Source organism: Protopterus annectens, chromosome 4.part0, assembly GCF_019279795.1.
Source record: "Protopterus annectens isolate FY-2018-M chromosome 4.part0, PAN1.0, whole genome shotgun sequence".
NCBI lineage: Eukaryota > Metazoa > Chordata > Ceratodontiformes > Protopteridae > Protopterus > Protopterus annectens.
In genome coordinates this window covers 942,222,948-942,248,157 of record NC_056733.1, presented here as the reverse complement: position 1 = coordinate 942,248,157, position 25,210 = coordinate 942,222,948, and the positions used below count along the sequence as shown (strand labels likewise).

Here is a 25,210-nt window from a genome sequence, read left to right as displayed (position 1 = left end):
GGTTGTGTATGCACAATGAACAGAGGGGCAGGGAACCTAAAGCAGTTATAGGATGGAAAATAAATACGAGTTAGGTAGTTGAGAGATGGTTTAAAGATCTTACTAACAGTAGATATTTGTGGAACACCCTGCCTTATGGCAGTAGACACACACCTTCACCCTTTTTGGATGTACATCCTCTCTCCCAGCTATTATCAATGAGCAGGTCATGGCAGCACTCACTAACAGTCTCACTGGGCCCAGACACTTTCCCAGGATGCCTCCTAAATAGATTGAAACATGATCTGTCAGGACAACTTGAGTTACTTTTCAACTGCAGACTCAAAATAGGCTTTGTACCATGAGAATGGAGGACTGGAACTGTTGTCTCCCTTCACAAGGGTGGACCATCAATCAACACCAGAAACTGTAGACCCATTAGTCTGACTAGTCTGACATGCAAAACCATGGAATGAATTATCATGGTAATGACCAACAAAGACATAGGTTCATAGGTTCATACTAGGCTATCTGCCCTAGGGCATTTATAAGCCGAGCCAGAATGTGTTTGGCTTTCGCCACCCATTTTAAATTAATTTTGCTATGCCCTTTTTCGAGGTTAGTATACTGTGCCTCTGTCTAACTGTGACACAGAAGTGATACCTGGGTTAAACCTACGATCTCCCATCCACTCATCAAGATTCCTCTTGAAGAGAGTCAATGAGGGACTCTGCCTAACCTGGACTGGGATTTTATTCCAGAGTGAAGGGAGCCTCTGGGTTATGAATCTGTCCCTCCAGCATGTCCTATTTATTTCAGTGCTGAGGTTCAAGTCTCTCAAGCGCATAACTCGATGGGATTTGGATTTTCTGAGGTGCAGCATGTCCATTAATTCCGGGTTGGACATGGCTTTATATGTCAGACACAGATCGCCCCTGAACAGGCGGTATGCCACTGAGTAGAGCTGGAGTTTCTTTAACCGGGCAGCATATGGCATCTGTTTGAGCCCTTTGATCCTCTTGGTGAGGTACTTTTGGGGTCTTTCCAGTTGCTGCAGGTGTCTGGTAAGGTACATCCCAAAAGGGGCATTGTACTCAATTATGGACCTGATGAGGGATGAGTAAAGAGGCACGATGACCTCCCCTGATCTAGATGTGAATCCCTTCATGATTAGGTGGGCTATATAAAATGTTTTTCTAACCACTTTGGCCACGTGGTTGTCAAATGAGAGACGGCTATCAACTTGGGTCCCCAGGTCCCTAATTACTTCTTCTGTACTTAATGGATTACCACCTATGTGGTAATTTGTGGGCACTTTGTTTTTGCCATAGGGGATGACTATACACTTTTTGGTGTTTAGCTTGAGGCCATGGCTCTGGCACCTGTTGTCTGTTTCTATGAGGCCTTTTTGGAGGACGCTTGTGTCAGCTGGAGAGTCGATTATGGTGCCCAGTTTGCAGTCATCTGCGAACTTGGTCAGCCACAGTCCTTCCATGTTGGCCTGTACCGCCAAGAAATATATACTGAACAAGAGAGGTCCCAGGACTGAGCCTTGTGGGACGCCACTTGTAACTGGTTTGGAGTCTGACATGGCTCCAGCAATTCTAACCATGTGTGTTCTGTCCTTGAGCCAGTTTCCAACCCATCTACTGACATAGGGGTTTATACTTAAGCTGGTGAGCTTATCTATAATGCCTGAGTGAGGTATTGTATCGAAGGCTTTTGCGAGGTCCAGGTAGGCTGTGTGGACCACCTTCCCCTCATCAATGGCCTTGGTGACTGTTTCAAAGAAATCAACCTGGTTTAAGAGGCAGGATCTGCCCTTAACAAAGCTGAACTGGGTAGGATCCAGTGTCTGTAGATCCCCAATATCTTTATTTATGAGGTCCATGATGATCCTTTCCATAACTTTGCAGACCAAGCTAGTCAGGCTTATGGGGCGATAGTTTCCAGGATCCGTTGAGGCACCTCCTTTGTGGAGAGGGACCACTGTTGCTGTACGCCACTCTTTGGGTACATATCCTGTAGTAAGGCTGAGATTTAACAGTAGTTTTATGTTTGGGTTTAGCTCTTCTTGGAGTTCATGTAGGACGCAGCCTGGGACACCATCTGGTCCCATTGATGCTGTGTTTTTTGCTTTGGAGAGGGCGGTTCTTACCTGAGCATCTGAGATGTCAGGGGGGGGGCAACACTGCTGGGATAGATATTTGCCCTTTTGGTGGGGAGGGGGGGAGAAGTTTGTGCTGAACCTGTCAGCTAGGATGTTGGCAATGTCTGTGGGTTCGGTGTATTTTTTGTCATTTTGGACTAATTCTGAGCATATCTGGGAATTCCCACCCAGGTTCCTAACAAAACTAAAGAAAGCCTTGTGATTATCCTTAGTGTCCTGTGCAATTTTTCTCTCGAAGCTGGCCTTAGACGATTTTATGAGTGCCAGTAGTTTTTTGCTAATACTGATCAGAGATGCCTTCCCATTTTGGGATTTTGCTCTATCATTTAGTAGCTTCCTCCTTCTATTGTATAGTTTGTTTATGGCTGGGGTCCACCAGACAGGATGTCTGCCTTTGGAGGATTGGGTCTTGGTTTTATTTGGGATTGCATGATCCATGCATTCCTGAAGGTGTTCATAGAATGCATTTATAAAGGATTCTGTGGTCTGGGCCGTATTTTCCACAGGCCCGGGGGCTTTGAAAGATTCCACCTCGGTTTTGAGGAGTGTGAAATTTGCTTTAGAGAAGTTTTTCACTGTGGTTTTCTGGGCAGGAGGTGGGGTCGGGATGTGATTATCCAGTGAGATTAGTTTATGGTCTGATCTTACCAGTGAGGGATACACTTCTGGTCTGGAGCATAGAATCCCCATGTTGGTGATGATCAGGTCCAGTATGTTTTCCCCTCTTGTGGGAGTGGTAACAAGTTGTTCCATAGCATTTGAGTTTATAAATTCTAGGAACCTTTGGGCTAGGGTGTTGGAGCTAGAGTAATGCTCCCAGTCTATGTTTGGGTAGTTGAAGTCACCCAATATAATAGTGTTTGGAGAGACCTTCATATTTTCCAGTGTTCTCAGGAAGGCCGAGTGGGGTTTCTGGGTTTGGGAGGGTGGTCTGTAGCAGGCTATAAACTGGAAGGCAGTTTTACCCACTGTTAGTTGCACATGGATAGTCTCTGATGCTTCGTGCTGTGCCACCAACCTGGAGGTGTGGGTATCTTTGACGAATATTGATACTCCCCCTCCTTTTGTGGTTCGGTCTAAGTTTTGGGGTCAAAAAGCATGGTATGAGGTATAACCTGGTAGTGCTGGGGTGCTCTTGGGAGCCTTGAACCAGGTTTCTGTTACTGCACAGATATCAATGTTCTCCATGCTAAGGAGAGTTTTGAGTGCGTGCATCTTGAGGTTTAGACTTCTGGCATTGAGTAGCATTACTCTTAGTTTCTTATCCCTTGTAATACCTATGGAGGTGGGTTTGTCTTTTGAGCCTTGCCTAAAAAAGGCACTATGGGGGTAGCAAGAGCCTTTGCCAATATCCGAAAGCCCAGGGGTGACAGGTGCAAGCCGTCCCTAGCGAAGCATCGTGGCTTGTTGAGCATGTCATCCCAGGCTGACAGGCATTGGATCCCCTTTGAATGACACCAATACTTAAGCCAATTGTTGAAATTGATCATCTTGTCTTCATATTGTGGCATCATTCTTGGTGAGGGTAAGATGCTACTCAAGGTCAGGGTCATACCGGCCTGGGCTACATGCTCAGAGATCTCCTCTATGTCTCTTTTCATGTAGTCCAGGGAGGTAGGTCTCAGGTCATTCACACCAGCATGGACAATGACTGAGTCATATTTGTACTTGCCTTGGAGTGACCTGAGTGCTTGTGTTATGTGGTGGATCCTAGCGCCCGACAGACAGCTCACCGTGACCTTCTCCTTGTTCAGCCTGGTGAGCGGGACGTCAGTGTGCCTGACGATAGAGTCACCTATTACAAGTGCATCAGGTGTGTTGTTTAGCCTTAAGGGTTGTGACTGTTCGGCACACTGGCTTTGTGAGCTATGTGTTGCATGTGTTTTGTTTTGGGGTAGCGGTTGCTTGGGTGTCTGCTTTGGAGGTCTCTACTGCTTAGGCAAATTTTTATTTAGAGCCTCCGAGTATGTTTTTGTGTGTTTATGTGTTTGGTTTGCTGTCGTGGTAGGTTTATGTGAGACTGGAATTGTAGTGAGTGTGGTTTCCTTCTCCTCCTGACTGGTTACACCAGTACTGAGTTGAGAAAGCTTAGCCTCCAGTTTGGCTATATGGATGCATCTCTCACGTGTTGGAATTTGTTGGGAGGAGGAGAGGGTTGTTTGTGTACATGAGGCAGTTGTAACATTGCCTCAAGATTCCCAGATTCACCAGCTGGACCAGAGAGGAGATTGACAACTGACCTTAGGGCATGCTAGAATAGTATTGGGAATTCCTTTATAACTGAAAAAAAGGGCAATTAACAGACACTGGACCCATTTCAATTTGTTTTTGTCAAGGGAAGGTCATGCCAACTTAACCTGGTACACTTCTTTGAGGGGTCACCAATGCAATGGATGAGATGAAAATGTTGCATACCACCTACCTAGACCTGGCTACATTATTTGATACAATCCCCCAGTCAGGTATTATTGCCAGACTCATGAAACTAGGTGTAAATTCATACGGAACTCACTGGATTTCCAGCTGGTTCACAGGTAGGACCCAAGAAGTCAGGATTGCACCACACCACACTGATCACATAGTCCCTCAAAACCTACATCACCAAAACGCACACATAGAAAGACAAAACACATACCTATATTCATGGAGTCTCTCAATAAAAATCTGCCCAAGCAGCAGGGACCTCCAAAGCAGAAATGCAAGCAATCTCCACCCCCCAACACAACCCAAACGACACACAGCCCACAAACTCAGTGTGCCACTCAACCACAGCCCATAAGGCATGACAATGTACCCAACACTCTAGTCATCGGTGACTCTATAGTCAGGCACACTGATGTTCCACTCACTAGGCTGCTCAAGGAGAAAAACTGAGTAAAAACACACTGGTTCCACACGGCTGAATAAATACCAGAAAATAATTTATTCCAAGGAAAAACAAGTGAGCGCTTTCACGGATATCATCCGCTTCATCAGACTAGAATGAGAAATAGCATAAACAACTTGCTTTTATACATTCAAATGAGTCAAACAGCTAGGCTAATGACTTAAGTACATATTTCACCTCTAAAGTGCTGGATCACAGTTTTCCGCAGAAATACCTCACAAAGAGGATTACTGGCCTCAAACAGATGCCGTATGCAGAGCATCTCAAAAAACTCCAGCTTTACTCCATCGCATATCGCCTACTCAGGGGTGATCTCTGCCTAACATACAAAGCTATGTCAAACCCATAGCTGCTGGGCATGCTCCACTTAAAGAAAACCCAAGCCCTCTGAGCTACATGCTCTAGGGACCTAAACCTTGTCACCACAATAAACAGAACATGCTGGAGGGATAGATTCCTGTCCCAGAGACTTCCCATACTCTGGAATAAACTATCTATCTATATCAAACAAAGCTCCTTATTAGCACTCTTAAAGAAAAATGTTGGGAGATAGGAAATTCACCCCGGGGATCACTTCTGTGGCTCTGCTTGACAGTGGCACAGGAAAATAATTTTCTTGGGTGGCAAAAGCCAGGGTACCTTTTTGGCTAGGCTTATATAGGCCCTAGGGCCGATAGCCTAGTACCTACCTATGAACCTATGATGACCCTACCTCCACCAGAAGACTGCTCATCAGTGTAGTACCTCAGGGCTCAGTGCCGGACTGCTCATGTTTTGCTTCTACTTCTCGGAGGTCATGGGTCAAGGGTCTCTGGATCACTAAGTTTGCAGACAACTGCAGTTTGAGAACTATCATAGATCCCCCCTCCCATGACATCCTGCATGAGACTCTAACACAGACAAATGGCTAATGCCACATCCATGGATTAAAACTCAGTGCCAAGAAGTGCATTATATTGCCTTTTGGGAAAAAGTCCAAGCTAATTACTCCATCGATAAGACACCTCTTTGAGTTGACCCAACAGTTAAGGATCTGGGAACATATGTAGACAGTAATCTGGCCTTTGACCAACATGTAGCCAAGTTAGTAAAAAAAAATCATTCTATGTCACCCAACATATAAGTATTAGTATGGTGTCCACATCCAAAGAAGCTATAGTACCACTTTATTCAGTCCTTATCAGACCCATCATTGAGTACAATGCACCTTTTGGCATGTACCTGACCAGGCATATGCAATGGCTGGAACACCCACCTAGATTCCTTACAAGAGAATCCAGGGTATTAACACATTGTCCTATACAGATCACCTTAAAACCCTGTCTCTGTACTCCTAAAGGTTACTGAAAGGTGACCTAGCCTGGCATATAAGTCATCGTCAGATCCAGCCCTGATGGACCTTTTGCACATCCGCAAAATGATTAGCACCAGAAACAGTAGATCCAAAGTTTTAAACTTTGTCACATAAGTAGAACATGCTGGTGAGACAGATACATGACTCAAAGTATTCCTATGCTCTGAAATAGGCTTCCATCATTGTGAAGCATTGCCCATCTCCTACTTTATTCAAATGTAACTTTGACCATTGAATAGGAAATCAAAAATTCACCCCTAGTCTGACCCCAATGTCTCAGCTAAAAGCCAACAGTAAACATTCCCTAGCAAACATACACCTTCCCACTAAGCCTTTAGCAACCTCCTAACTAACATACACCTCCAAATAGATGCTCATGTTACTTGGGAAGACAGTTGAATCATACGGCTAGGCTTATAATGACCCTGGTGATCATTAGCCTAGTATATACCTATGAACATAGTTTGGTGTTGTGGGTGCAATTGAGCTATGCTCCGCAGCCTTTTGGGTGTGTGTGTGTGTGTGTGTGTGTGTGTGTGTGGTTTTTGGTTTGAATCAGTAGGCATTTGCAAATTTGCATTTTCATCTTCTCTTCCTGCTGGGTCCTAGAAAACTGAAATGGTGGTTGGTCCATCACACTCACAGATGGGCAGGAGGAGGAGCTCTGATCTTTGGTAGACTTCCAGAGGGAGAGTAGCAGGGTACTACTCTCCATATGCCTGTAAGGCAGTGCATTCTATGAACATCTACTGTTACAAATAAGTAGGACTTTCACAACTGTATTGTATACTGGCACTTTTTTAACAATCTCTGTTTTCCCACTGCGAGAGCTCAAATCAACCTGTTGATCAGTGTGCAGCCATTCTGGGAGTTCCTACTTCTTTCCTTTTTTGGTGAACCCCCCAGTTCAGACTTCCCGATCACCTCCCTAAACACTCAGACAAAGGAAAGCAGCCTTATGAGAGGCTCAACTTCTCCTCAGAAAAACAGCTACTCAGGAGGTCCCAGCAGACCAAAGGGGATCCATATTTTACTCCATGTTCTTTTTAGCACCCAAAATGATAAAGGACCTTGAGCCAGTCCTTGAACTGAATCAGCTCAATCACTTTGTACAGAAGGAGACTTTCCGTATTCTGACGGTGTGGTCCATACTGCTGTGCCTTCAGGCAGTGTGGATTTTCAAGATGCCAACAAAGCATTAAGGAGATTCTTCCACTTTCAGATCATTGCCAACCACTAACAGTTCAGGGCCTTGACATTTGGCCTCACCACAGACCCCCAGGTGTTCACCAACTGCATGGCCCCAGTTGCTGCTCACACGCGACTTATAGGAGTATAATTTTTCTGTATCAAGAAGATTGGCTTCTGGTAGCTTAATTGATGGGCAGCTTGTGAAAGCAAGGCCACATTTGCTCCAACTGTGCCTGTCTGTGGGAATAAGAAGCAGATATAGACAACTTTGAAGTAGAGTCCTATCAGGATCTTATCTTCAAAGGTTGTTGTCTCAGTACACAGAGGCAGCTAGCAGATGTTCTTCATATTGATGACTGCTGCAGTAGCCTAAGCTTTATGGGCTATATCCTGCATAAGATATAACAGCCCACCACCTTCCAAAACCTCTGGACTTCTTTTACCCACCAAAACCATTAGTCAGCTTAAGCTAAGCTGACTAAAAAGAGAAATTTGGGTAGCAAGCCCGTCAGAGCTTCTCTGCTGCTTAGAAGAGTGCTTGTCTGAGCAATTTCAAGGTTAGACAGTTGTCTAACACTGTTCATTGCTGGGCAGGTGATTTTCTCATTTTTTATTGCCTCTCTTTACTTTTATGTAGTATTAAATGGGAACACGCCTTTTTTTACTTTTGTAGTAAGTTGTTAAAACCTACTTTCTTTGTGAGGTAACTGTTTCCTCATCATCCAGTAGACCAAACCCCTCTATTCTCTCCTATCCTACATCATATGCTATCTCTGGGTGTAAAAGAAGCTGTTCCTCCTTCTCAGTTTGGGAAGGGATTTTATTCAGGAATGCTTTTAGTCCCAAAGAAAGAGAACACCTGGAGGCCAGTTCTGGATATTTCTTTGCTAAATCAGATTGTAATAGCTTGTACCCCTTTCACTTTTTATTAACTTGAGATTTAAAAGATACATATCACATTCCTATATGTCCAGATTTCAGGTGTTTCTTAAGGTTTTGTGTGTCTGGATCACATTTTCAGGTCTCGGCCCTATCCTTTGGACAATGCATTGTCCGAGAGTGTTCATAAAGCTTCTAGCTCCTGTCGTAGCCCATTGTAGGCTACATGGTATCCACATTTTTCCATATTTAGGTGACTTGCTTATCTTTGCAGAGTATTTTTCAAAGTGTCTGGAATATCTCATCTGTTTCATAGGCTGGGAGTCGAAGAGAACATTCAAAAGTTTTTTTTTACTCCATCACACAATTGTGTTTCTGGTGTGTCTGTTAGACACCACAGTAAAAAACAGCTTTTCTTACAAGGGAAAAAAATAGATCTTTATTTAGATCTATTCCAAGTGTTTTCCACTTGGAATTCTGCCACAGTGAAGGAATTCCTCAGGATTCTGGGTCTCATTGCATTCATGGTTCCTATGATACCTTTTGCTTGTAAGACTCCATATATAGTGATGTCTGAAGTCTGTTTGGTCCCAGCATCAACACCCATCATCTTTTCAAATTCCAGCTTTTAGATTTGTGAAAACTGAAATCACTTGGTACAGACATCAAATATCCTTGAATCCAGGTTTGTTATTCTCCCATCCTTCTCCAAAGCCATCGGTCACTATAGATGCCTTGGACTTTGCTTGGGGAGCAGAGCAGTATCAGGGTATCAAGGGGAGAAAAGTGAGTGGTCTCTGGGACAAGAAAGGCAGACAGAAGCATATAAACATAAAAAATAACTCTTATCTAGGCAGTGAACTCTCTGAATCATTTGTGGTCCCTAGGAGCTCTGCAAGTTGTTACAGACAATACTATGGTGATGTGGTACATAAACAAGCAAGGGAGAACTAGATATTCCCCTTTGCAGACTAGCCAGGTTTGCATGGTATAAAGCTTTAATTTACAATCTCACTCTACAGGAATCTTACATTCCATCAGACCAAAACTGTGCAGAATACAGCTGAACAAGACAAAGGCAAACCCTTACAAATGGAAACTGGATCAGGGGGTCTTTCAAGATTTGATCTATCTGAGGAGAATTCCACAGGTAAACTTTTTGTCCTCCTCTCTAAACAATCAACTGACAAAATTCTACTCCTGGACACCATGCAAGAAGGCCTGGAAGATAGATGCCTTTTCTTTTCCTTGGACAGGAATGTTCCTGAATGCTTTTTCACTCTTTCCACTGATATCTAGAGAACTTCTGAAGATTCAGAACTCCCCGAAGATCATTTTGGTGACTCTTCTGTCCAAGGCTATAGTGGTTCTCCTTTCTTTTGGAATTAGCTAGGAGCATTTACCACACTCTTTTTCAGACTGTATTTACTCACACTAGATCAGGGAAGTTTGATACATCCCAACCCCAAACAACTACAACTGACTGCATGGATGATGGGGTCTTAATACCTTTTAGTCAACTATTTTCTGAGGATGTGCGGCAAGTACCAATGGAAGCAAGCCTGTTAAGAGAAAATCCTGTATTAGCAAATGGATAAGGTTTTCTAGCTGGTGCCATCTAAACAACCAGCACCCATTCTGGGCTAGTGTTTCTCTGGTTTCACGGTATTTGTGTGAGTTCCTATCTTACAACCAGCACCCATTCTGGGCTAGTGTTTCTCTGGTTTCACGGTATTTGTGTGAGTTCCTATCTTACAACCAGCACCCATTCTGGGCTAGTGTTTCTCTGGTTTCACAGTATTTGTGTGAGTTCCTATCTTACAACCAGCACCCATTCTGGGCTAGTGTTTCTCTGGTTTCACAGTATTTGTGTGAGTTCCTATCTTACAACCAGCACCCATTCTGGGCTAGTGTTTCTCTGGTTTCACGGTATTTGTGTGAGTTCCTATCTTACAACCAGCACCCATTCTGGGCTAGTGTTTCTCTGGTTTCACGGTATTTGTGTGAGTTCCTATCTTACAACCAGCACCCATTCTGGGCTAGTGTTTCTCTGGTTTCACGGTATTTGTGTGAGTTCCTATCTTACAACCAGCACCCATTCTGGGCTAGTGTTTCTCTGGTTTCACAGTATTTGTGTGAGTTCCTATCTTACAACCAGCACCCATTCTGGGCTAGTGTTTCTCTGGTTTCACGGTATTTGTGTGAGTTCCTATCTTACAACCAGCACCCATTCTGGGCTAGTGTTTCTCTGGTTTCACGGTATTTGTGTGAGTTCCTATCTTACAACCAGCACCCATTCTGGGCTAGTGTTTCTCTGGTTTCACGGTATTTGTGTGAGTTCCTATCTTACAACCAGCACCCATTCTGGGCTAGTGTTTCTCTGGTTTCACGGTATTTGTGTGAGTTCCTATCTTACAACCAGCACCCATTCTGGGCTAGTGTTTCTCTGGTTTCACGGTATTTGTGTGAGTTCCTATCTTACAACCAGCACCCATTCTGGGCTAGTGTTTCTCTGGTTTCACGGTATTTGTGTGAGTTCCTATCTTACAACCAGCACCCATTCTGGGCTAGTGTTTCTCTGGTTTCACGGTATTTGTGTGAGTTCCTATCTTACAACCAGCACCCATTCTGGGCTAGTGTTTCTCTGGTTTCACGGTATTTGTGTGAGTTCCTATCTTACAACCAGCACCCATTCTGGGCTAGTGTTTCTCTGGTTTCACGGTATTTGTGTGAGTTCCTATCTTACAACCAGCACCCATTCTGGGCTAGTGTTTCTCTGGTTTCACGGTATTTGTGTGAGTTCCTATCTTACAACCAGCACCCATTCTGGGCTAGTGTTTCTCTGGTTTCACGGTATTTGTGTGAGTTCCTATCTTACAACCAGCACCCATTCTGGGCTAGTGTTTCTCTGGTTTCACGGTATTTGTGTGAGTTCCTATCTTACAACCAGCACCCATTCTGGGCTAGTGTTTCTCTGGTTTCACGGTATTTGTGTGAGTTCCTATCTTACAACCAGCACCCATTCTGGGCTAGTGTTTCTCTGGTTTCACGGTATTTGTGTGAGTTCCTATCTTACAACCAGCACCCATTCTGGGCTAGTGTTTCTCTGGTTTCACGGTATTTGTGTGAGTTCCTATCTTACAACCAGCACCCATTCTGGGCTAGTGTTTCTCTGGTTTCACGGTATTTGTGTGAGTTCCTATCTTACAACCAGCACCCATTCTGGGCTAGTGTTTCTCTGGTTTCACGGTATTTGTGTGAGTTCCTATCTTACAACCAGCACCCATTCTGGGCTAGTGTTTCTCTGGTTTCACGGTATTTGTGTGAGTTCCTATCTTACAACCAGCACCCATTCTGGGCTAGTGTTTCTCTGGTTTCACAGTATTTGTGTGAGTTCCTATCTTACAACCAGCACCCATTCTGGGCTAGTGTTTCTCTGGTTTCACGGTATTTGTGTGAGTTCCTATCTTACAACCAGCACCCATTCTGGGCTAGTGTTTCTCTGGTTTCACAGTATTTGTGTGAGTTCCTATCTTACAACCAGCACCCATTCTGGGCTAGTGTTTCTCTGGTTTCACAGTATTTGTGTGAGTTCCTATCTTACAACCAGCACCCATTCTGGGCTAGTGTTTCTCTGGTTTCACGGTATTTGTGTGAGTTCCTATCTTACAACCAGCACCCATTCTGGGCTAGTGTTTCTCTGGTTTCACAGTATTTGTGTGAGTTCCTATCTTACAACCAGCACCCATTCTGGGCTAGTGTTTCTCTGGTTTCACAGTATTTGTGTGAGTTCCTATCTTACAACCAGCACCCATTCTGGGCTAGTGTTTCTCTGGTTTCACGGTATTTGTGTGAGTTCCTATCTTACAACCAGCACCCATTCTGGGCTAGTGTTTCTCTGGTTTCACAGTATTTGTGTGAGTTCCTATCTTACAACCAGCACCCATTCTGGGCTAGTGTTTCTCTGGTTTCACGGTATTTGTGTGAGTTCCTATCTTACAACCAGCACCCATTCTGGGCTAGTGTTTCTCTGGTTTCACGGTATTTGTGTGAGTTCCTATCTTACAACCAGCACCCATTCTGGGCTAGTGTTTCTCTGGTTTCACAGTATTTGTGTGAGTTCCTATCTTACAACCAGCACCCATTCTGGGCTAGTGTTTCTCTGGTTTCACGGTATTTGTGTGAGTTCCTATCTTACAACCAGCACCCATTCTGGGCTAGTGTTTCTCTGGTTTCACGGTATTTGTGTGAGTTCCTATCTTACAACCAGCACCCATTCTGGGCTAGTGTTTCTCTGGTTTCACGGTATTTGTGTGAGTTCCTATCTTACAACCAGCACCCATTCTGGGCTAGTGTTTCTCTGGTTTCACAGTATTTGTGTGAGTTCCTATCTTACAACCAGCACCCATTCTGGGCTAGTGTTTCTCTGGTTTCACGGTATTTGTGTGAGTTCCTATCTTACAACCAGCACCCATTCTGGGCTAGTGTTTCTCTGGTTTCACGGTATTTGTGTGAGTTCCTATCTTACAACCAGCACCCATTCTGGGCTAGTGTTTCTCTGGTTTCACAGTATTTGTGTGAGTTCCTATCTTACAACCAGCACCCATTCTGGGCTAGTGTTTCTCTGGTTTCACGGTATTTGTGTGAGTTCCTATCTTACAACCAGCACCCATTCTGGGCTAGTGTTTCTCTGGTTTCACGGTATTTGTGTGAGTTCCTATCTTACAACCAGCACCCATTCTGGGCTAGTGTTTCTCTGGTTTCACGGTATTTGTGTGAGTTCCTATCTTACAACCAGCACCCATTCTGGGCTAGTGTTTCTCTGGTTTCACGGTATTTGTGTGAGTTCCTATCTTACAACCAGCACCCATTCTGGGCTAGTGTTTCTCTGGTTTCACGGTATTTGTGTGAGTTCCTATCTTATGGCCTGTGTTACTCTTCTATCAAGGTTCATTTGTTGGCCATTTCTGCATGTCTGCCCATGGATCCCCTTCTTTCAATGCATTCTCACGTCAAAATGTTTTTGAATGCAGTGGTACATAACAGGCCTCCAAGAAAATCGATGGCTCCTGCTTGGGATCTTACTTTGTTGTTAGAAAGGCAAACGCTCCATTTGTACCAGCTCATCTGTCTGACTTGAGGTTCTGAACATGGAATATAGTTTTGCTGATTGCGCTGACTTCAGCAAGAATAGTATCTGAGGTGCAAGCTGTTATGGTGGGTTATACTTATCTCATTTTCCACAAAGACATAGTTTCTTCAAGAACTAATCCTTCTTTTATTCCAAAGGTAGTATTTGAGTTTACTTTAAGCCAATCTATCTATCTAACTTCCTGTGTTCTTTCCTAAACCTAGAAGTGAGGAAGAAATGATACTTCATACCTTGGATGTCCACAGTCAACTCAGGTGCTATGTTGACAGAACAATATCTTTCAGAACTTCTGATTAGTTGTTCATTTCTTGTGAAGGTAAAAAGAAGGGGCGACCTGTGTCAAAGCAGACTATTTCCAAATGGTTGTCTCAGGATATTACTTTGGTTATTCCCACCACAACAAAACTATTCCAGACAGGGTCAAGGCTCATTCTTCCAGCATCTTGGCTTCATCTATGGCTTTTTGGAATGGGTTGGACTCTAGAAGTATTCTAGAAGCAGAAACTGTCTTATGTGCATACTTTTACAAAGCACTACAGGTCTACGGCAGGCTTTACCTGGACCATTCTCTAGGCGCTCTTGGATACTTCCTCTTTCACTTCCCAGGTATTCTAAGCTATGGCTGTGATAATTTATCCATATAGCTAAGACTACTGCAGCAGTGATCACTATGATGAACACAGTACAGTTGTGTAAGTAAATTTACCATAACAGTAGATGCTTGAATAATTACTGCTACAGAAGCCACTATCTCCCTCCATCCCTCAGTCCCTCTTGTTGTTTGGTGTATTTTTTAATGCCAGGCTGTGGACATATGTTTTTCTTTTCCCAGCAATCTCCTCTCAGGGCTTATCCTCTCTGCCTCAGTTATTACAAAATCTCTAAAGGGCTTGGAACCCAAACCAGTCTTTTTAGTCAGCTCAGCTCAAGCTGAGATTTTGAACTGGTAAAAGATATATCAAGGTTTCGGAAGCTGGTGGCTCTTATATCCTATGGAAGATATAACCCATATAGCTTAGACAGGTGCAGCAGTGATTATTCAAACACCCACCATTATGGTAAGCTAACTTCCACAACTGTACTTTCTTCCATGGCAGAGGATTTCATCCTTAATGGCAGAGGTGGCTTTACTACTTCAGCAAGATCAACAATCTGCAGTTAACATTCTCAAGGTTCTGGGTTTCATGGTTGTGTCAATACTGATCCTTCCTAACACAAGGTATACCATGAGGATTTTGCAGTGAACAATGGGACCAGTCTTCCCAACAGCTGCATCACAGATCAGACTTTCTTGGATGTTGACATGGAGCTTAAAGTGGTGGTTGAACAGCAGCAACCTTTCCAACAGGTCCCGCTTCACCAAGTGCATACAGCTTGCAGTGGTTACTACAGATGCATTTGCCCTGGGATGGGGGTCACTGTACAGGCAAGAAAGTTCAAGGTTCATGGACTGTGGAGGAGGCCTCCCAAGCCATCAATATGCTAGAAGTGCGAGCAGCCCTGCTAGCATTTCAGGCATTTCAGGAAGAGATCCCTTGAGATACAATTCCCATATGACTGATCAACATGACAGATGTGTGGTACTTGAACAGCAATCAAGGCATCGGTGTTATCCATTGTTCAGAGAAGCAGTGAGAGCATTGGAATGGGCTCTGACCTTGCAATCCTTTCTAACTGGAGCACACACACACCCAGGTCTTCCAACATGATTGCAGACAAGCTCAGCAGTCATACCCTAATGCCCCACTAGTGGGATCAGCAGTCACGTCCTGCTGCTGCACTAGTGGTCTTGTAGTGCACTAGTGGTCTTGTAGTACCCTAATGCCCCACTACTGGGCTCAGCAGTCTCATCCTGCTGCTGTACTAGTGGTCTAGTAACATCAAGATAGCAAGCAACATATTCAGGAGGTAGGGGACACCTTGCAGCGACCCGTTTGTGTCACCATTCAACATCAAATGCTCCCAGTTTTTTAACATAGTTCCTCAGGAAGGACAGTTACCCAGGGATGCATTCCCCAATGACTGGTCCCTAGGTATTCTATACACCTGTCCTCCTCTGCCCCTGGTGCCAAGACTGTTCCAGAAAGCCAAGGTTTGCGTGGCTCATATCATTCTCATAAGTCCCTTCTGGCCCTGCCAGACTTGGCTCTACTTGTTACAGTTTCACTTGCAGGAGAAGCCCGTTCTCCTACCAAAGAGTTCTACCTTCATAACTTATCCATCTGGACTGCCTCACCCAGACAGTCAGGCCCTATGCCTAACCCCTTGGTTTCTTAAATTCCAATAAGGGCCAGGAACCCCACTCCCCCAGATATTGTTGAGGTAATTATGGCATTGCAGAAAACTTCAACCAGAAAGATTTATAAGGGTAAATGGAAAAATTCTCAGAGTGGGTTTCAGACAAGCATTTTTCACCCGTTTCAGCATTATTGGATTGGGTGTTAACTTTTCTATTACAATTGGGAGCTAATTATTTGTCAGTTCCACATGGCAGCAATGTCATTCTTTCACTCTGGGTTTCCAAACCACGTGTTAGCAGCTCACTCTTCGTGTGAGACGTTTATCAAAGCGATTGTTTTATTCCAGGACTCCATTGCCCAGACCAGCTCTAGGTTGGGACTTTAGTTCTGTGCTTGAGTGTCTAACCATACTCCCTTTCAGAATGACTTCTTCTGCTGATCTTAAGTTCTTGTTGAGGAAGACAGCCTTTTTGGTAGACATTAGTTTTATTGGAAATGTTTCTGAGCTCAAGGCCCTATCTTTTCCATATCCCCTCATTGTTTTTTACCCAGACCAGGTGTCACTTAGGGTGAAACCTTCCTTCATGCCCAGAAGTGTAGCTGGTTCAATTAGCACCATGTGCCGGTGCTATGAAAAAAAGAGCAAAAACAAATAAATAAATAATTACGGAAGTTCCTTCTACTGGTACACTAACCAGGTGGCCAGATGCTGGACCCCCCCCCCCTTTCAAGTCCCAGTCATTTCTGTGCCCTGCTCCTAACCCTCCTTTAACATAAAAAAAACATTTTTTTGTATTTTAAACTGTACAAATGCAGCAAACAGCTGCTACAGTTTATACCCTATCTTCAAGGAGAGCTACAGCACTCAAGTTTTAGTTAAAAACATTTTTTTTACCTTTAAACTGTAGCAAATTCTACAGTGCTCAGGTTTGACCACAAATGTAATACCAGCTTTTAAAAGCTAGTATTACATTAAAGAGCAATAGGGATCAGCTGATCACATGCCCCCCAACACTTTGCACCAAGTGCTATTGCCCCTCTCGCCCCACCCTAGTTATACTACTGACTCAGATTAACGTGAACCAAGGTATCGACCTGCCTGTGTTTTTCCCAAGTTCTCTAACGAGGGAGAATATCTGCTACATTGCCTGCATGATCATATGCAACTACGTTTTTACCTGGACTGCACAAGGAGTTATATGAAAGGTGACAAACAGCTTGTCAGTTTTTCTGTTCCCAAGATTGGTCAGAAGATTAGTAAGGTTACACCGGCAAAAGGGATTTCAGACTGTATTACCTTTTGCTACGCTTCAGCCTGCAAAAAGCTTTCTGTTTCATCTAAGGCTCACTCAGATAGGGTTCAAGCTATATCTACGTCTTTTCTTCGCAGTCTTCACTTGATGAGATCACAGCAGTGGTTACCTGGTCTTTTCAGCATACCTTTGCTAAATGTTATAGCCTCAACTCTGTTTTTACAATGAGAGCATCTTTCGGAGTGACTCTTCCCATAGGTTTACTGGGATAGGGTACCCTGGTTACCTGAGGAATTTGTCCTACTACTCCATTGTCCAGAGAGGACCTGAAACATTTGTTAATGATGTACTTCACAGAACGTTAGATTTCTCTGGCCTTGTGTCAACACTGGAACAACTCCTCTTCCTTCCCCCCTCCAAATTGTTATTTATGAGACATCTTTGAGGGGCCACAGTTATACATCTTCTTTCCTCCTTTGCTGTTTCTTTGTTCCTGTGTATGGGTCTAGGACACATGCTCAACTAGCATATGTCCGAATCACAAAACATCAAACACACATACACTAAAGTGCTTAACATCAAAAAGCGCTTCCGTGTATGTGTAGTTTTAAAAAAAAAATCTACGTTTAAAGCCCCCCTGCACCCCCCACTCCCCACTTTATTATTCTCACTCCGAGATTGCACTACAGTGGGAAAAAGGGAATTTTCCCTTACCTGCACTGTAGTCCGATCTACGAAACAGGCACACATACATGGAAGCGCTTGTCGATGTTAAGCGCTTTTGTGTATGTGTGTTATTTGTGATTCGGACATATGCTAGTCGAGCATGTGTCCGGATCCCATATATACATATATATATATATATATATATATATATATATATATATATATATATATATATGTGTGTGTGTGTGTGTGTGTGTATATTTTATATATATATATATATATATATATATATATATATATATATATATATATATATATATATATATATATAAATATTTATATATATATATCCCTATCAGATTATCGAAGTTTCAAAACTTTGAAAGTCATATCGTTGGGACCTTATGATCAAAGCACAGAATGGGAAATTTACCCTTTTCTGCAATATAGTGTGATATTGGAGTTGGTGTATTTAATTAGCAGGGGGTGTGGGGGAAGCAGCCACCCATGTGAGTGATTAAAAATAGAATTTTTTGTTTTTTATTTTTTATTTAATGTTCAAAGTTCTAAAACTTTCATCATTTAGTCTCAGCTATATGAATTTTGAGGTTTTGGAACTTCAATAATCTGACATAGATCTATATATATATATATATATATATATATATATATATATATATATATATATATATATGTGTGTTTTCTTCAGGTCACAGTCTTGATCTGGAAAAGTAGGTGGAATTTGCTGCCATCAGTAAAAGGTGTCAAAGGCATCAGTCCTGCTGGTCCAGTGTCTGCAAAGAGAACAGAGAAATCTAATGGTTGGGTAAGTGTCCTTCTATGTGACCCATCTGATCACGAAAGGGTTTGCATCAACATCTAAGGATGTAATGGTGCCCCTCTACTCTTCCCTCATCAGACCCATTACTGAGTACAATGCACCAATTGGAATGTACCTGGCTAGACATCTCCAGCAGCTGGAGAGACCACAGAGGTACCTAACCAAGAGGATTATTGGCCTCAAACAGTTGCCCTATGCAGCATGATTGAAAAAGCTAAGACTGTTCTCTGTTGCATACCACTTTCTCAGAGGCGATCTCTGTCTAACGTACAGAGCCATGTCCAACCCAGAATTGTTGAACATGCTCCATCTTAGCAAAACCAAATCTACTCGAGCTACACGCTCTAGGGATATAAACCTCAACACAACAATGAATAGAACATGCTGGAGGGATAGATTCCCTTTGCAGAGACTTCCCTTACTATGGAACAGGGTCCTGATCTACATAAGACAGAGCCCCTCACTATCACTCTTCAAGAGGAACCTTGATGAGTGGATGGGTAACAGAAAGTTCACACCAGGGATCACACCAACAGCACTACTAGATAGGGGCCAAGGGTACTAGCTGCTAGTACAAGGGTCTAGGGAACTACTAAAGGGGTGGTGAATACCGCACAACATTGCTGGGCTAATATATGTCTTCGGGCAGATAGCCCAGTACCAGCCTATGAACCTATAAGTACAGAACTTATGTTTCCTGGAGGATATTGATTATAAACTTTGGCAGTGCTGGTTCTATGGCTTGCCTCATACTCCTGTTGGTAAAGAACCTACAGAAAATCTATAATCTTAAAGAGCAATATAGTAAGTTTTCCTTTCATTTCCTCAGGCTTATCGCTTGTAATTTGAAGCTATCCTTGCACTGCACACATTTACACTTGCCACTTCAAGCTGTAGTCCTAGCAATGTGTAGTTTCGTCTCTCTTACCTCATGGAAAACATTATTTGAGGTGTTTTCCCTTCTCTTGCCTCTGCTGGTTCTTTATTTGATTGATTTCCAAACTCGTGTCACTGGCATTGTTATGTGTCCCTGACAGCTTTGTGAAAAATCTTTACACCAAGGAGCCCATTTCAAACTTTGGTTCCCGCCTCCGTGAGCCAACAGCACAGCTCCCGACATGGCACTTTAAGAACCAGGGAAAAGTCATAAGTAATTAAAACAGTATAGGAGGGACACCTTTTTTAAATATTCATACTGTTCAGTTAGAATGTTATCAGAATAATAAGATTTATCATTAAACTGGATTTTTTTTCAGAAGAATAATAAGTCTTTCATTGTAATGCCTGCCCTGTTTGCTTCATGTATTCATTACAAATCTCTCAAAAATCAGTATTTTTAAGAAGAGTAGAGCAAAAAATTAAGAATGCCCCAGAGAAGAAACAGGGACAGCTGAGAAGTATAACTCCAAAAAAGAAACAAACTGGTGAATTAACAAGAAAAGCAAGCAGGCTGTAAGTACACCACACCACACCGTTTATTGTGAGCGCTTTCGTCAGAGACAATGCTCCAACTTCATCAGACAAAGACAAGACAACAAATTACCACTTAAATACTATATATTTTGATACACACACATCTATGAATATAAAATGTAATATTAAATGTGGTATAAAATGAGAATCAACTTTTCAATTTTTAATTTGTAATTTTTGCATCAATAATTTGTTCATCCTTTTTAGTATCCTAGTTCAATTGGTATCATACCTTGTTAATTTTTAATGTTTACTTCTTTAGTTATATGTATTTATCTTTTTTATAGTCATCTTCGTGTTTTTATATTTTTGTATAAGGTCTTAGCAACATACAAAAATACTCCCAAGAAAGCTGTTCTGGGCAGTACTGCGGTGGTTTGAAGTCCCAGAAACATTGGTAGAATTAGTACAGGCTATGTACAAGGACCCAGTGACTCAAGTACGAACAGTGTTTGGCCTCACTGAGGGGTTCCCAGTGGGAGTGGGTGTACACCAGGGTTCAGCTCTGAGCCCACTGCTGTTCATACTGGTAATGGACTACATCAGCAAACAGGTTGGAGTGGTCAGAGCAACAAAGCTGCTGTATGCAGACGATGTGGCAGTACAGGCAGACTCTGATCTAGAACTTCAGCAAAGGATAGGAGAATGGAATGCAAATCTAAAGGCACATGGGATGAAACTAAGCACAGATAAGACAGTGGTAATGGCAGCAGATTGGGGAAATCAGAAGAAGCTGAGAATAGAGATAGATGTGAAGATAGTGGAACAGGTAAACAGCTTCAAGTATCTGGGAGGGGTGGTTGAGGAGAAGGGTAGTCTGAATGAAGAGGTCAAAGCTAGAATCAGAGGGGCTGCAGTTAACTGGCATAGAGTATCAGGTGTAGTGTATGACAGAAGAATGCCAATGAAGCTGAAAAGTAAGGTGTACAAGACAGTGGTGCGACCAGTACTACTGTATGGTACAGAAACCTGGGCAGTAAAGGCAGAACAGTTGAAGCAGCTAGAGGAGATGGAAATGAAGTGCCTGAGAAAGGTGGTAGGATGCACACTGTGGGACAGGCGAAGAAATGAGGACATAAGAGCAAAAGCCAAAGTAGCTCCAATTGCAGAAAAGATCAAAGAGAACAGATTCCGATGGTTTGGGCACAGTACAGAAAAGCAGAAGACAATCTGGTGAGGGAGATTTGGGACAGACAGGAAGAAGGTAAAAGGAAGTGAGGGCGTCCAGCAAAGAGGTGGATGGATTGTGTGAAAGAAGATCTGCAACAGTCAGGCATGTGTAGAAGAAGGCAGGAGAGTGGCACTGAATCGAGAGAGTTGGCGACAGTTAATACGATACCCTGACCCCATGTAAATGGGAAAAATGGGATGATGATGATGATGATGATTAGCAACATACATTTTATATGCAGAATATACATATATTGTATTAGGCTAACTATTTGCTTTATAACTTATTTAGAAGTTTTTAACTAATGCACATGACTTAATGGTTTTATTTTAATGAATACAAATTTTAATTGGTTTAATTGCATCCACTTGTATTTAAGTGGTAATTTGTTGTCTTGTCTTTGTCTGATGAAGTTGGAGCATTGTCTCTGACGAAAGTGCTTACAATAAATGATGTAGTGTGGTGGACTTACAGCTGAGAAGTATGACAGACTCCAGTATCAATGCAACATAAGAATTTAGCTATCTGTTAATTGTTTTTTTAAATTACCTGTTATGTCCTCTTCCTGATCCTGAAGGTAAGACGACTGGCATTTATTACAAGTCTAGGTTATTGGAGGTTTCAAAAATAATTTAAAGAAAATGTATTTCATCTTGTGACTATTTATCTTGGGCGTGTGTGATTACATAATTGCCTTTACTTAAGCTCTTTTGCAGCAGGTGTTCGTGGTGGCATTTTTACCTTGACAATGTCCAGACTGAATGTTAGGATACGAAATATCCTGTTCAGAGCATTAACACATCAAGAAATTGGCTTCTTTGATTCAACTCGTACAGGTCGGTCAAACTGTGGTACATTTTCATAGCTGTTGTGTTCTGCTTGTCCTCATAGCACTCTGTGTTTGTACAGGTCATTCACTCCATTAGTTACTAATGCCAGAAGCATATCTGCAGGTACTGCCCTTAACGAAAGCTTGGATTCTCTGCTTTGGTGCTACACTGTTATTTGGCTCACCACTCCGTTAATGATTTAGCATGTCATCCGCATTTTTGCTTTTGGAAACTCAATATTCCATACAGCAGCCCTATGTGCCAGCTTGCATTAGCATAGCTAAGCTAGTTAGTCATTTTTGTGAGAAATTAATGGACAGAAATGTTCTAGCCTTACTGAAAAAAATTGTGACTTGTGTAGTTTTATTTTGTGTGTATGTATGTACGTTTGTATGTACTTCTACACTCACCTATATGTGTGTATTTATGCATGTATATACTTGTACACTCACCTATATGTGTGTATTTATGTATGTATGTACTTGTACACTCACCTATATGTGTGTATTTATGTATGTATGTACTTGTACACTCACCTATATGTGTGTATTTATGTATGTATGTACTTGTACACTCACCTATATGTGTGTATTTATGTATGTATGTACTTGTACACTCATCTATACATGTGTATTTATTTATGTATGTACTTGTACACACCTATATGTGTGTTTATGTTTATATGTACTTGTACGCTCACCTATACATGTGTTTATGTATGTATGTATGTATGTATGTATTTGTCCACTCACCTATACATGTGTTTATGTATGTATGTATGTATGTATGCATACTTGTGCACTCACATATATGCGTATTTTATATATGTTTGTGCATGTATTTGTTTATTTGTTTGGGTTTTTTTTGTTTGTTTTGTACTGTGATATTGCCAATGAACTACACGTAATCATACATACATTTTCTGTTCTAGGAGACATCATATCTCGCTTGACCTCTGACACTACCATTATTAGTGACATTGTCTCACAAAATGTCAACGTCTTTCTGCGGAGTGCCCTGAAAGCAGCGGGAGTGTGTGCATTTATGGTCAGCCTGTCCTGGCAACTGTTCATCGTCACCTGTGTCACATTTCCCATCATACTGCTAGTGTCTGAACTGTATGGAAACTATTACAAGGTACCTTTTGAATCAGGATGTTGAATACATCTGTCATTGTCTGTCTGAAACTCTTCCCTTTCTGTGCCAAAGGCAATCAGTGCAAATGCAGTTTACATTTAAAAAAAATTGCTAACGTTTTTGAAACATCTCTATGAGGCCTTCCCTCAATGGTCCCCATGCAGAAAGCTGCATCATCTGCACACCTGGTCAATGTGAGGGCAGTAAACTTGATGAGTGAGTTAACCCCTCCCCCCAATCTCACAATAACCCTGTGGAAGAAAACATGTTTTGCCAAAAAACTACAAATCAGATAGGTGGTTCTTGCCCAAATAATGTACTCTTGAGTACCATAAAAATCACAACAAGACTACCTTAAGCCCTAGCAGAATTAGTGGTACCATTTCCTGAGGCATCCGTTGTTAGTCTGAGGAGTTACATATTTTAGCTAATAAGACCTGATTCTGCTTAAAATACAATTATCTAATGGATATAATAACATTCCAGAAGTAAACTAAAACCCATTAGGTTAGTCCTTGACCAGTGGTTTACCAAACATCAAGCCAAATTAGAATGGCTCTTGAATGCTTATATCCTACATAGTCAGCAGTGAGGGAATATGTCCGTCCATAGATAATATGTGGCATCTGTGTGCTGGAGATACATCCTACATAGTCCGCAGTGAGGGAATCTGTCCGTCCATAGATAATATGTCGTATCTGTGTGCTGGATATACATCCTACATAGTCAGCAGTGAGGGAATCTGTCTGTCCATAGATAATATGTGGTATCTGTGTGCTGGAGATACATCCTACGTAGTCCGCAGTGAGGGAATCTGCCCGTCCATAGATAATATGTGGTAACTGTGTGCTGGAGATACATCCTACATAGTCAGCAGTGAGGGAATCTGTCCATCCATAGATAATATGTGGTATCTGTGTGCTGGAGATACATCCTACGTAGTCAGCAGTGAGGGAATATGTCTGTCCATAGATAATATGTGGTATCTGTGTGCTGGAGATACATCCTACGTAGTCAGCAGTGAGGGAATCTGTCCGTCCATAGATAATATGTGGTATCTGTGTGCTGGAGATACATCCTACGTAGTCAGCAGTGAGAGAATCTGTCCGTCCATAGATAATATGTGGTATCTGTGTGCTGGAGATACATCCTACATAGTCAGCAGTGAGGGAATCTGTCCGTCCATAGATACTATGTGGTATCTGTGTGCTGGAGATACATCCTATGTAGTCAGCAGTGAGGGAATCTGTCTGTCCATAGATAATATGTGGTATCTGTGCATAGATAATATGTGGTATCTGTGTGCTGGAGATACATCCTATGTAGTCAGCAGTGAGGGAATCTGTCCGTCCATAGATAATATGTGGTATCTGTGTGCTGGAGATACATCCTATGTAGTCAGCAGTGAGGGAATCTGTCCGTCCATAGATAATATGTGGTATCTGTCTGCTGGAGATACATCCTACGTAGTCAGCAGTGAGGGAATATGTCCGTCCATAGATAATATGTGGTATCTGTGTGCTGGAGATACATCCTACGTAGTCAGCAGTGAGGGAATCTGTCCGTCCGTAGATAATATGTGGTATCTGTGTGCTGGAGATACATCCTATGTAGTCAGCAGTGAGGGAATCTGTCCGTCCATAGATACTATGTAGTATCTGTGTGCTGGAGATACATCCTATGTAGTCAGCAGTGAGGGAATATGTCCGTCCATAGATAATATGTGGTATCTGTGTGCTGGAGATACATCCTATGTAGTCAGCAGTGAGGGAATCTGTCCGTCCATAGATAATATGTGGTATCTGTGTGCTGGAGATACATCCTACATAGTCAGCAGTGAGGGAATCTGTCCGTCCATAGATAATATGTGGTATCTGTGTGCTGGAGATACATCCTACGTAGTCAGCAGTGAGGGAATCTGTCCATCCATAGATATGTGGTGTCTGTGTGCTGGAGATGCATCCTATGTAGTCAGCAGTGAGGGAAT

At 42.5% G+C, this 25,210-nt stretch overlaps 1 protein-coding gene across 1 annotated transcript in view; it reads left to right on the top strand.

Annotated features, from left to right (window-relative positions):
* Positions 1-25,210, top strand: part of ABCB9 (ATP binding cassette subfamily B member 9) — a 713,793-nt gene that overhangs the window by 210,530 nt on the left and 478,053 nt on the right. The window contains exons 3-4 of the mRNA XM_044068918.1: positions 21,962-22,092; positions 23,018-23,223. Coding sequence (XP_043924853.1) covers positions 21,962-22,092; positions 23,018-23,223 — 337 coding nt within the window. The remainder of the gene's footprint in view (positions 1-21,961; positions 22,093-23,017; positions 23,224-25,210) is intronic.